The following is a 13,869-nucleotide window of genomic DNA, read 5'->3' as shown; positions in this document are numbered from 1 at the left end:
ATAATTATATTTCTATTATGTAAAAAACATTAATACTAGAATTGAAATCAAATAATAATATATTAAGATCAAGATGGCATACCTTTTGATACTATTTAAAAAATATTTATATGAACTATTAGTGTATCACTATGGAATCCAAAAGTTACAACGATGTTGATATACAACTAGAACTAGACTCTCATTCTTATTTCTTGTTATCCTTCACAGGAACGCTATAAATAATGAAATAAAAACTAACGAGAGATAAGAGAAGATATATAATTTTATGTATAACGTAACGTAACGTAACATAACATAACATTACATATTGAGTTCCTTGGAGGTACTATATATCTACCGGAGTAGAGGGTCTTGGATAAATATCCTAAGGAATCCTGTTATGATTGGACTTCTTTTTTATTAATCGATAATCATAATTAAAATCTAATAAGATCTATAATATATCTTATCTAATTAAATATTACTTTATAATCTAACATAAATACCTGAAGACCCACCGTTTATTTTATAATCTAACACAAATACCTGAAGACACAGTACCCATATGATTTGTCTTTTGACATAATCAGAAATTTTCACAAGTAGTGAGTTTGCAAATCATGTTCAACTTCTACTCATAAATTACCAGCACCAAACATAGTTACCAAAAGATTCAAGGGTGCTCCTTCCTGGAACCTCTTGGAGGTTCAAGTTTCATCATCAAACACAGCATCTACTGCCTATTGTGCATTACAGATTCTAATTTTTTGTTCAAGAGCATAATCAAACAGATAATAATACCCTCAACAAGACATCTAATCCACAAGTGTAAGATGTTGATTTAAATATTAGTATAAGATCTCATGAACCGAAGTTCCTGCTTCCGTGGACTAAACTTAACACCTCTTATCCCATCACAAGCAACAATAATATCATCATCAATAGTTAATAGTTGAGTGAAACCACCGATTGCTGTATGTAAAATTGCAGTTCATATTAGTTACAAATTGATCAGCCAACATTTTTTGGTGGTGACATCGAATCACAAACATACAACTATTTACTTGGTATAAACTTTAGTTCCATGGCGGTGACATCAACGCTCCTCGCAATTTACCTCAAATTGACGGCCTTGGAAGCTGCAATTTCATACAACAAATTAAGTCTGAAAACAGAAGGACAAGAAAACACACACACACACACATCAGACACCTCCTCTCTCCCCTACCTTGGTAAAAAAGACTCAATCAAAACACGAAAGAAAAAAAGAAGAAGAAGCAAACAGACACTATATCTACATTAAAATTTAGGCATTAACGCACTAAAGAAAATCCAGAAATAGGAAAGGATTGGGTAGTTGATCGATGATGGTTACACTAGTTTGGTTTGCTTGGTTTCTCGAACCCTTTAACTATAACAGGAACATTTGTCTGAATGAATTAGAAGAGAATGATCTAATCCACTGCGGCTTCTCGCATAAGATCTCCAACATTCTATCCACACACACACACTCACTCACTCACTCTCTCTCTCTCTCTCTCTCTCTTTTTATATATATATATATATATATATATTCGAATCTAGAAAAGCTTCTAGTTTTGAAAAGATCATTTTACTCACCCTTACTTTTGTAGATCATATTATTCCATCAAATTTGTTTTTACACATTTCATCATTGTCGTTCTTGTCTACAAGTGACCATGGGCCCTAGTTACCCTAACTCTCATATGTTCTACTTCTTTGAACCCATCCTTTTTGCACCTTGCTCTTGCCTATGGCACAAGCGTATATAGATTGAGGTGCAAGCTGAGGGGATTGCTAACGAGGAATGAAAGGGCTGTAATAATAATTTTCAATATATTTACAACATACTATGTAAGTGTCAAAAACACTATAAACCTATTAAAAATATAATAATTAATATAAAGTCTCTCTATTTTATTTTTTTATTATTACTAAACTAATAAGGATACATGCTTGAAATATTATTTTTGTAGATGAGGTGATTCCTATTAAGTTTTGAGTTCATTTACCTCAATCATAATTTCTAGTTAGGCTTAAGTGTTTTAGTGGAGGTGCTAAAAATGTTATAATTTTATTCAAAAACACTATAGTTCATGGTATAAATTATCTTGTCAAGCAATATTTAAAAAAGTTATGATAAATAGAAAATTCCATTTGACAAATATGAAAAAGGAACACCTCATAAGAAAATCTCAAACAGATTAGTTTTTCTATAAACTTATCATATATATATATATATATATTATCATCTTATATTTTTTTAACATCTTATCATTATTTAAATTATTATTCTTAATTTTTTTTTGTCATTTTGAAGGCATATTAGTTTAAATTGGAGTTTCAACTATCTCGGTTGAAGATTAACTATAATAAAAAAAAACCAATAAAATTTTCAGATTTATAATAATATATGTTAAATTTAAATTTAGAATTATTATTATCACTACCTTCGGAGTGATTTGTATACAATTTCACCTATATATTATATTTGGTTAACTCACCTTAGGACAAGTCACTTTTTAACTGAAAAAAAAATATAACATTTATCTCGTCAATCGAACAAAAATTAACCTATATTACAAAATAATTTACCAAAGTTTAAATATCATATATCAGATCCATTTAATTAAGGGTTTGTATCATATCCACTTACCAAATTTGATAAGTGTTGTATAGATCCACTTAGTTAAGGGTTTATATCAAATCCACATATCAAAACTTAAGGGTGTTCAGATACCATAACTTTGCCTAAGATAATTGTTGCATCAAATTATCATAGTATAAATATTTAAAATATTAATCATATAATAGTTTTCCTTGTCTGTCCATTTATTTGGCATCCAAAACTTCATTTGATAAATTTTTATACTTAAAACATTTATTAATATTATTTTAGTTAAAAAATAAGAATTTAAAATATCATCCCATAATATTTATACATAGAATATTGATATCATGATAGTCAACATATTCACCTATCAAAAATTGGAGTTTTGAAATATCATCCCATACAATTTTCAAGCATATCAAATAATTTAATAAGTAAAACTTTTAACCTTTGGTAGCAATTTCCAGAGTCTCAAAAACATTAATAATAATAAGACTTAATAATCAAAATTAAGTATACATAATTATAAATACATCATATATGCTGGAGCTGTTTGCTGCAACTTACCAAACAGCTGATCCAGCAAATCACCCGCGTATCACTCGGCGCATTCCGTCCTCCCGCGGCGTATTATATCCGTCGCCCCTTTCGTCGAAAGGTACTCCGAATTCTTACCCTACACAGATTCTCGTTCACCCACTTCCACGACCTACCTCGGGATTGCTCGTTCCGCGGGACCTGCCGACCAGACTTACTAGGGTGAGCGACGTCCGGGGGTTAGATTGGCGGGTATATCATTCTCTGGATTTTGGGAACTCGGAACAGGTTGATTAGCTACATGTATTCGTTTGATTCCTCGCGACCGCAAGTAAATCTTTATAAAGACCGTCGCGGCCGATATTTGGATCGCTCCCTTTTCCCGATCATCTCTCCCTCCCCCAATTTTGATCCGCCGTCGTCCAAATCGTTCCGAGGAGATGAATATCTTCGCCAAGAAACCCACCGCCAAAGGTCGAATCGAATCCCAACCCTTCTTCACTTTCTTCTCTTTGGATCTCTTTAACGAATCATATGCTAGTTTAATTGTCTCAAAAAATTCCAAATTGAATGTACCCTTAACGGGAAAATGAAAAAAAAAAATCGACTGGGGATGAGTTTTGATGTCGGCAGTTTATATGGTTGAATTTTGATGTTTTTATGTTTCATTTCATGTGACCGCATTCTTATGATGAGCTCTAAATATGTTGTGACTGCAGAGTCTCTCCGAGCAAGCAAGAGGGAGATGACGACCGCCACCAGAGGTATGGTCTTCTTTGTTGTAAGATACTGCAAAATGTTTAATTTACTGGTGTTTGATTTTTGTATCTCTTGCAAAAAAATGTTTTTTTTTCCTAAATTATGATTTATATGGTATGGAAATTGTTGATTACTTCATTGGAATCATGAGTATTGACAAGTTCAGACCAGTTTAAGATAGACTGGTAGTGAATTGTGATCTACCCCAATATGGGGTGAATATGTACATGGAAATTTGTAGTGAATTGTGATCTGGATATTAATTACCATATGAGGTGAATATATACATGGAGATGAGTGATAACCTAAATAAGTTCAATCACATGACTCTTTGAAAGACTAGATCGCAGTCCTTTTGTCTCCCTTATTAATATTAAGAGTGCATGAAATTAATATTAAGAGTGCAAGCTACTGAAGTAACAGAACTGGGTGGTTCAGTCTAAGGAGATGGCAGCTTCAAAAGTTGGTAATCAGCAGGCTGAACCTTAGGGGATCACCTTCCTGTCATCATTTTACATTTGCACCAATTCGTTTGCCAATAATTCACTTGAAGAAAGATTATTCCCTTGGTTTCCAATTAGTTTCTCTGTTGAATCTAACTAAATGAATAATTCATCAATATCTACAATTAAATTAATAAGTAAATGAGAACTCTGGATTTAGGATATATTATCCTTTTGTCTAAGATGAACACTATATTTGATCAATAATGCAAAGCAAAAGGTGATGACAATGTTGTTTTGTGTTTTTCTTCCATTTTTTTGGATGTGTATGTCCGTTTTTTGTTCAAGATCTCATGGCCAAGTTCATCTGTCTTTGTCTTAGTCTTGTATACTAGGCAGTTGGAACTTGGAACATGGCAATGGCTGCACAATTCAGGAAGCCCTCTCAATAGAAAAGCAACACTGATTGGGCCAACCACACATCAAACTGTGGGACCTTGTGCCAATCCATTAAAGACCTACTGTTATGTTAAATCAACCTAAACTAAGCAGTCCAAATGAGAGGTTTGGGTAATTATGAATAAGCAGAGTATATGTCTTTTAATTAGACCCAATTCCTTCTGTTTGGGTTCTTTCTGATGTTAAATTAAATTAAATGTTAGTGATTTACCCCTCTGATGATAATTTCTGTTTCCATCCTCAAGGTAAGCACCCTAAATCTTCAAATGTGCAACTCAATTAAGATATTAGTTGTTGTACCCTCAACAAATCCAGTAGCCAGATGCTCTTTTACCATATTTACTAAAATGACTTGTTGTGCTGCTTCCACAAGTTGGATATACACTGTTTTTGCACCACATCTATGCAACATTTGAATTTTATCCACTTTTCCTTGGTAATGAATGATACATTATTGTAAGTCTGAACGCCACACAACAAAATACCATACAGTAGTTTATCAGCCACGCTATGAAAAAGAATAATATGGTGAATGAGGTACCCATCAATGTGATATTTGTGGAGTTATACGTGTGCAACCTTACTCGAACATATATGAAGCTTATTTCTATAATTTGAATCATTGTAACCCAGGTTGTAATAGGACAACCTTGTTATTTTGTCAATATAAGAATATAAATGTTTCTTTAGAAGTCGTTTAAGGTGGTAACTACTAGTTTTTTTCTTTGAACTCTGGCTATGATTCCACCATATTACTGTCATGCGTAAGAGCGCCCAAAGATGATCATGAATAAGCAACAAAACACATTTGTTAGGTGGTTGTTGTATACATAGTTAATGATCTCTTTATCTCTCTTTTACCTTTTAATGTGAGAAATAGATATGTGCATGCAACTGTGATAAATATGAGGCTAAAGCTAGAAGGTGATCATTTCTGTGCTTGTTATGAAATTGATTCATATTATTACTTTATATACTTCTCTTCTGGCTGACTGGTATTAAAATATGACTGATGTGGTAGCAATCTAGCTATTTCCGGTCACTTTGATCAAGAACTTGAGATAGCAGTACTCCCTACGTAAGTCACAAAAAGAGACAGCCATAATTGAATTACCATAGCATGGTTTTAGTTTGGGGCTTTTGCTGCTTCATAGCATTCTTATGTGATCCCTAAGAAGGGACATGATAAGTCTGTAAGTGGCAAATATAAATTTTCAAACAGTTCTTTTTTTGTGTGTGTATATTCAAGGTTGCTCTTGATTTATTTGAAGTCTGAAAGTGGCAAATATAAATTTTCATAACAGTTCTTTTGTGTGTGTGTGTGTATGCATTCTTGCTCTTGATTTATTTCTACGGTTTCAATTCTTGCATTTTATTTTCTGCGAAGCATAGTCTAACAATTTCCATTGAATTTTATGTCACTTTCTTAGGCATCGAGAGAGAAATTGAAGCGCTGCAATTGGAAGTATGTTCATATACTGCCATAACTGAAAGATAACTTCTTTTAACTAATTGTTTCTGCTACAAGTAGCTTTTCATCTTTTGTTGGCATAAACCGTTGACTGTACCTTTGTCCTATTACCACTGGCAAAGTTGTTGATCCTAGTATTTGATTATCCACAATCGAGTTTGAATCTATCTAACAAATTCTGGGTGAGGCATGCATGCAAGCAAGTTGACAAGATACCAAATGTTAAGTTTAAATCTAGTTGTCCAAATTGGATGCCACTAGGAGTCAGCCAGAGCTCTATTCCACGTCTATCTCTTGAATGACCGAATCCAATAGATGCTGAATCCTGCCAGATTGCATCAGGAGTGTGCCCGACAAAGTCCCACCAATGCTTAAGTTAGCTTAGGAGTTGAGGTGTTAGCGAAGCGCTGAGAGTGGTAAAGCTGAAGGCACTAACTAAATGAGAGCATTTTGTTGTGCCATGAAATGCACCTGAGGGAACCTTTTATAGTGTGGCTTTAGGACCATTATGCTCGCAGATGTGAATTGATGACGAGACGGTTTCACGTATTTCCCGATCCAAGTGGAATTGTGTCGTGTCGAATATGAGGAGCATGGGATAGACACGATGTAGTCGGTATCGTCTAGTGAGTGTTGCCATGTCAGCCACTCATGGTGGAAGTGTTGGCCACTTGACACCGAGGTGTCGGCCGCTTGGCTCCATTGTGTTGGTCGCTTGGCATTGAGGTGTCAGTCATCTGGCACCTTGGTGTCGACCACTTGGCACAAAGGTGTTGACCATCTAATGTTGAGGTGTTGGGCTTGTTGGCCACATCGTTATTTCCTATCACCAAATAAGATTGATGTTAGTAAAAATTATTTTTTTCTAATAGTGTGCTTGAAGTCATAATCTTAAGTCTTAACCATAACCTTCCGCACAACTTAATAATTGATTATGTATCAAAACCTCAACTGGATGATGTTTTTTATCTAGCATATGATCAGTTTCATCTGAACCAACATTAGTGTAGAAACCAGTGATTTAAAAAGCGCTAAGCACCAAAAGACGCCAAGGTCCAAAAACGCCCGAGGCGTTAGGCGCTCGCCCGAGCGAAGCGAGGCGCTAAAATATAAAAATATATAATATAATTAATAAATATAATTATTTAAAATTTTAAATAAAAATATGCTATTAAATTAAGAAAATCTATTAACAGTATTGAAAATTAATCATTTCAAATAAACTTAATATTAACAGTATACTGTATACTGAGCCTACTGATTGAGAAACGAGGAAGCAACGACGAGCGGCAATAGCGGCAACGGCGAGCGGTGAGCAACGGCAGCAGCAGCAGCAGCGACAGCGGGAAAGGGAGCGGGAGCGACGAGCAGCGGGAGGTGCGAGCAGCGACAGCGACAGCATTTGTGAGCAGCGACAGCGGCGAGCAGCGGCAGGCGCGAGCGGTGACAGAGGCAGCGTTTGCGAGCAGCGACAGCGGCAGCGGCAGCGGGAGGTGCGAGCGGCGACAGAGGTAGCGTTTGCGAGCAGCAACAGCGGCGACAAGAGCGACGAGCAGCGACAGAGGTAGCGTTTGTGAGCAGCGACAGCGACGAGCGACGACAACAACAGCGTTTGCCAGCAGCGACAGCGGCGAGCAGCGAGATCGAGACCGGGATGGGGATCGGGAGTGGCAGAAGCAGCGACAGCGGGTTAAGGTTGGGTAAGGGTTAGATCGGTTTGTTGGTTAGATTGAACTAACTAACCAACTGAACTAGGACCGAACCAGACCTAAAATCCTGGTTCGGTCGCCTTGGTTTACCCAGGCGCTCGCCCGAAGCATCCAGCGCTTGGGCTCGGGCGAGCGCCCAGGTGGCGCCTGTTTGAAGCGCATTGTCTGGGAGATTAGCGAGGCGCTCGGGCCTTGCCTCACCTCGCCCGAGCGCCTAGGCAAGCGCCCGAGCGCCTTTTTCAATCACTGGTAGAAACTAAGAGTACACTGGCACAACTTCACCCAGAAAAGAAAACAGAATTTATCCAGGATCTGAATGAAACAATTATGCATAAAATGTCATTCTTTGGATTTAAATATGCAGATAATTTACTATGTAAGGCCGTATAGCCTAGAATATAATCAGATTGATATTAGATATCAGTAATATTTTGATATACAGAAGAGGCAATTCTATACAAATGTGTATGAAGTTCTAAAATATTCACCTCCCCCTTGCAAAGTTGTGAAGTTAATGTTACCTCAAAACACCAAAAATTGCTCACCCTTTTCGGTCATTGACTTGAAATGTTTTTAAACACAAAATTATCATATCCATGATAAGGCTATTTATAAGTATTTTCAAGCTTCAAGGGACTCATATGGAAGTCTCAACTATGCTAGGATGTTAGTTCTTTGTTATGAAAATTTTCCTTACCATTTACATGTGCATTATTTAATGACAAAGTGGAAATCGACTAAATGCACGCAATCATAAGATTTAAATCTGATTAAACACCTATTTACCAATCCAAAAAGAGTCAATTTAGTATCTAAGTTGTATTCTAATTATATGGAATCTGCATTTCTATCCTTTGGTGTAAGAAGATAGTCTCGATCAAACACCAAAATGCTATAGAATTCATTTCTTATTTTAACTCCTTATACCAATTATATATCCTACGGCTTATTTGTTGTTGTTGTTGTATACCAATTATATACCTCTAAAAACTACTTATTTTATTTGTGAAACCTTTTTCTGTAGCTGCACAATACAAGTACTAGTTTTTGATTCATTGATTCACTAGATGGATAATGGAAAGTTGAAATGATTGATCTCACATAGGAATACCAAGTGAAAGAGAAACATGGATCTTATGGATTGAGGTGTTGGTTCATGCTATTATGTGTTGTGGCGTATACTATTCTGGTGCCTTAACACCTGTTCAGTGAACAGCATGCCCAATATATAGAATTTGGCACAACTTTACACTTGCAATTTGAGGTCAGAATCATGCCTATGGCCAACTAACAGGTGCATGACATTTGGTGCCTTAATTCAAAGATTTGAGTTCTGGTGGCAAGGTCTGTCAACCTCAGAATGGCTACTTTCAGGAAAATTTGCTGAGCCGGCATGTGCCTCCTGAATGTAAACAAAAAATAAAGAGTGAAAAAATATTTGAATTATAAGCAGAATGCTAGATACACTTACCTTTGCAGCACCTCTCCCTTTCTGCTCAATGCTGCCAGTCTCATGTGAAAGCAGTGGTAACTCATCAGGGCAGCCAGCCGAATTGAGCACCTCATTTTCCTTTATTACATCTCTCCCTTTCACCACTTTCTCTGTTTCTCTGCCTCTCCTTTCCTCTCTCTTCCCACTTGTTTTGGCTGAAACAGCTCAGAAGTTGACTATGTAATTCTTGCCTTAATACATGGTATAGCTAACGATTAGCATTTTAGTGGAACATGGTCTGAAGTTTGAACAGTGTAAATTTATAAGAATACATAAAATTTATCAGATTATAGTGAAGTTTTAAAATTCAGGAACCGTGTAGTATCATATTTTCTTATGATAATTAAGTCAAGGTGTCCCGAGTGACTTATAGTGTCAGAATTCCAAACAGTTGATATCATAAATCATTTAAAGGGGCATATATCATGGAAAGACTAGCATTGGACAACTTGGAAGCTTGCTAACTTGTAAGAGAACAATTCCAACAATGAAAACTAGAATTTAAAACAATGTTCAGAGTTACGAGAACTTGAGAAGAGATAGAGTGTTGTTATTGTCCCGTCCATAGTATATCCCACTTAGTTGTTGGCACCACTCCACTTATCTCCAATATAATGGAAGATGTTGCAGCTCCAGTTTTACCAGATGTACAACAGGTGACGGCACGTATGATGATTTATGATCAAGGAGACATGTTGTATAGCAAGGTTATTGTGTGGGTTATTTGGTGTGGTGTTTATAGGTTGTAAATGTAAGTGGAAGGGGTCATTAATGGATGAAAATTGTCTGGACAACTTGATAAATTGTTGGTCTTGTGGGGGGTCTGCTTGTATAAAGATGTAAAATGACATATCATATATAGGAGAGAAGTCGGGAAAATAGGTAGATGAGGCAAGGGAATGAGAGAAGCATGGAAATGGTGGTTAGCTTGGAGTCACTCCAAGAGGAAAAGGATGGTGTCACAGGATTGGCACAGATCCAACTTTTTTAGTTATAGGCACACCTCTTTGTTTATAATGGTAAAATTGTGTACATGGACACCCCCCAAATTGTATTAACAGGAGTCTCAGCATTGACACCCTTTTTCAAATGTAAACATGAATCATTTTATTTGAGCGTAATTGTCTTTATTGACCAAGGAAAAGCTAGGTCATGCTAGTCACTTAAAAGTCATTGGGAGCAAAATTTTAATACTTGTTATCTACAGCTTCTATTGTCAGAATATCTGATCACCTATAAATAATTATTGTATTAATTTTTCTTGTGTTTTACTGAGTTATAATCCTGCAACCTCTATTGTTGCTTCTGACTCTATAAACTATGGATTTGGTATGCACTGAAGGTGATGAAAAATTAGCATTTCAGAGTTCTCTAAATTTTCCAATATTGTTGACCACAAATGTCCTCACATTAGCTGGCATGATGACAGGAAAAGAGGCTTGTTGCAGAGATAAAACGGACTGCTAAAACTGGAAATGAGGTGACGTATGCTATTTACTTCTATCACAAGCTCTAAAACATGCATTATGCATCATCCTTACATTAGTGTGAAAGCATTTTCTTATGACAATCGGTATGATGATTGTATTGCTTTAGCTACACACTAGTTGTTATCGTTTGCAGGCTGCGACTAAAATTTTAGCCCGTCAGCTTATCAGATTAAGGCAACAAATTTCAAATTTACAAGGTAGCCGAGCTCAGATGCGGGGTATAGCTACACACACACAAGTAAGCAAAAATATATAGTCTGTAATTTGTTCATATTCTCTGTGTAGGCAACAATTATATTGCTATAAGTTTCTTGTTGACTTGTCAGGCGATGCATGCCACCACTTCAGTGGCTGCAGGCATGAAAGGTGCAACCAAGGCAATGGGAGCAATGAATAAGGTCAAGAAAAACCTCTACTGTTTTCATGACATTTGTTGGAAATTTCATTGTTTTAATTGTTATACTTAGAATGTATTCACTATTGTAACAAATGTAGCAGTTAAAGGACAAAAACAAATCTAGCAGTTTATATATTCTGTAGCATCTAGAAGGGCTTTTATCTCAATAGTATGTGATGTGTTGTTTGCAGCAAATGGCACCTGCAAAGCAGATCAAGGTTATGCAAGAGTTTCAAAGACAGTCGGCACAAATGGATATGACAGTAAGTCCATTTCTTGTTTACCATTGAGATCCAAGACAGCTTGAATAATTTAAAAATCAACTGCTACGTATGTCATTACTGCTGGAAGCATAGTTGTCATTATTAACATTACTCAAGTACTATACGAGACTTTCTCTTCTGTTCTGCTTTTGTCTAGAATTGTTTCATCTTAGAAAATTTGCATGGTTAGAAACTTCTTGCTGGTTTTCTTAAATTTACTGAGAATTCACACATTTGAAGTTAATATCTCATCCCTTAAAGTTAGGCTAGCAAAATCTTGAATTTAACATATTAATGCCTCAACTTGTACATCTGTTATTTTAGTGTAGTTGTGTCTTTTTTTTCCTTATTTTCCAATACTGTTTTTCATCCTAATTTTAAGCATCTTCTTTTCTTTATGCAAGCATTTTGTTGTATTCAAAGTGGTTATTAGTGTATTTTTTATGTATTGTAAATTTGTTATACCCATTCTTGAAATCAGAGTGAGCTGATGTCAGACTCGGTCGATGATGTTTTGGACAATGAAGAGGCTGAAGATGAAATTGAGGATCTTACGAGTCAGGTAATAATTACTTATAGTCCTTTTCGGGAAGTTTATTTGGAACATTTGCAGTCACTTTGAGAAGAATTAAGTCCAAAAGATATTTGTATTCTGAATATGTCAGGCCATTAGTATCACTAATCACATACTTTCCAAATTTCGTTATTCTTTTTTAGGTTCTGGATGAAATTGGTGTCGATGTTGCATCACAGGTTTGTACCTCCTCTAAGCTTGAACATTATTCATCTGCAATAGTTTTTCCTTTCTGTAGTTGCGATTTTGATGTTGAAAGTTCCTTGTAGTTGTCATCTGCTCCAAAAGGAAGAATTGCGGGAAAGAATGTTGGAAGTGCTGAGAGGTTTGACCTTCTTCCTTCTTTATAACCATTTATCTCCAACAATATATGCTTATGTTGATTTAGTGTATCCATAAAGAAAACATGGTGATAAGTTATAGGCTGAATCCCATTTGAGACTATTTTCACATCGCACTTGTTTTTGTTTGTGAAACACAAAAATTATCTATACAGGGTTAGCATTAGAGTAAGTTAATTTGGTGCAAGCTCGCATTTTTGATTAAAAGTAAAGTTTCGCAGGTTTTTACTTCCTTTTATGAATTTGAATATCACATGCACAATGTGACTGCTTCTGACAAGATCAGGCTTTGGTCCTTGATGGCCATGAGAGTCTTCTACCATCTTTTTTGTCAACATTTAATGCTTGTTAGAATTTGCCTGCTGCTTGGTACAGTTATGTTGCTTCACATTCACCTCTGTGCTAGTATTTACAACCACATAAAACTAACGCTTAGTTACTCATTTCATTCTGAGATTTGTGGGATGAAATATTGTCATATGACTAGCAAGATTTGAAACACAATTTTAATCTTATGTTGTTTCGACTAGGTATATGTTTGCTCAGTTGGAACTAAAGACTGGTTTACTTCAAGATCTTAGCATCATATGTCTTCTAATGCACTCCAAAATCTTGTTTTGCAGTTCGAAGGTTGATGAACTCGAGGAAAGATTGGCGGCCCTTAAAAACCCATGAATGATTACTCCATCCAGATTTCAGGTCTTAATTTCTTCCAGTTCCAACTGATCTATAGTATTTTTTGTACAAAACAACGGACAAAGCGCTTCAGATATTATGTAAATATTTTTACCTGGTTGCCAGAACTAAGGAGTGGTCTATTTGACAACTTTTACCCCAATTAAATGTGAAATCCATGTTTGAGGTTTGGTACTATACATCAAATTTAATTTTTATGAGGCACTCTTAATGTTTATTTCAGTACTGTTGTTAATTTTTGAACAAGTTGTGTGGCACAAATCAACTTAAGAAAGATATTTTCATCATTTACCATTATATTTCGTTATTGTTCATTAAAATGGCAATTATAGAATGTCTGTGATACTCTTTATTTATCTCCATTTGATGGAGATGATAGTGTGAACCTTATCGTCGTTTATGAAACATAGGAATGTTGTTTCATCAAATTTGATACGATAAGTATCCTCTTCTAATATATGTATATTTATATGGGATAATGTTTTTAGAAAATATTTATATTTTTTAATATTTTTTTAAAATGTACTCCTCTTTTGTTTTTTAATTCAAATAATACTTTTAACTTAAAAATACTTAAAATATTTTTCAAAAGTTTTTTCATCAAATTTTCTCATCAGTTTTGTT

General features: G+C 35.4%; 1 protein-coding gene across 1 annotated transcript; it reads left to right on the top strand.

Moving 5' to 3' along the window:
* Positions 1-3,467: 3,467 nt before the first annotated feature.
* LOC103983865 (vacuolar protein sorting-associated protein 2 homolog 3) lies at positions 3,468-13,467 on the top strand. The gene is made up of 11 exons (XM_009401188.3): positions 3,468-3,625; positions 3,871-3,915; positions 6,243-6,277; positions 10,914-10,964; positions 11,108-11,212; positions 11,301-11,372; positions 11,563-11,634; positions 12,116-12,196; positions 12,352-12,387; positions 12,478-12,533; positions 13,173-13,467. Exons 1-11 carry the CDS (start codon positions 3,592-3,594, stop codon positions 13,222-13,224), a joined length of 639 nt encoding a protein of 212 aa, XP_009399463.2. The 5' UTR covers positions 3,468-3,591; the 3' UTR covers positions 13,225-13,467.
* Positions 13,468-13,869: the final 402 nt, after the last annotated feature.

Source organism: Musa acuminata, chromosome BXJ1-5 (genome assembly GCF_036884655.1).
Source record: "Musa acuminata AAA Group cultivar baxijiao chromosome BXJ1-5, Cavendish_Baxijiao_AAA, whole genome shotgun sequence".
Classification (NCBI taxonomy): Eukaryota; Viridiplantae; Streptophyta; class Magnoliopsida; order Zingiberales; family Musaceae; genus Musa; species Musa acuminata.
The sequence above is the reverse complement of the archived record's forward strand: the minus strand, read 5'-3'. Positions and strand labels throughout refer to the sequence as shown.

Coding starts and splice junctions, on each gene's coding strand:
- LOC103983865 (XM_009401188.3), top strand. CDS start 3,592: ATGAATATCTTCGCCAAGAAACCCACCGCCAAAG. Junction 3,916..6,242: donor GATGACGACCGCCACCAGAG/GTATGGTCTTCT, acceptor TCACTTTCTTAG/GCATCGAGAGAGAAATTGAA. Junction 12,197..12,351: donor TTGAGGATCTTACGAGTCAG/GTAATAATTACT, acceptor ATTCTTTTTTAG/GTTCTGGATGAAATTGGTGT.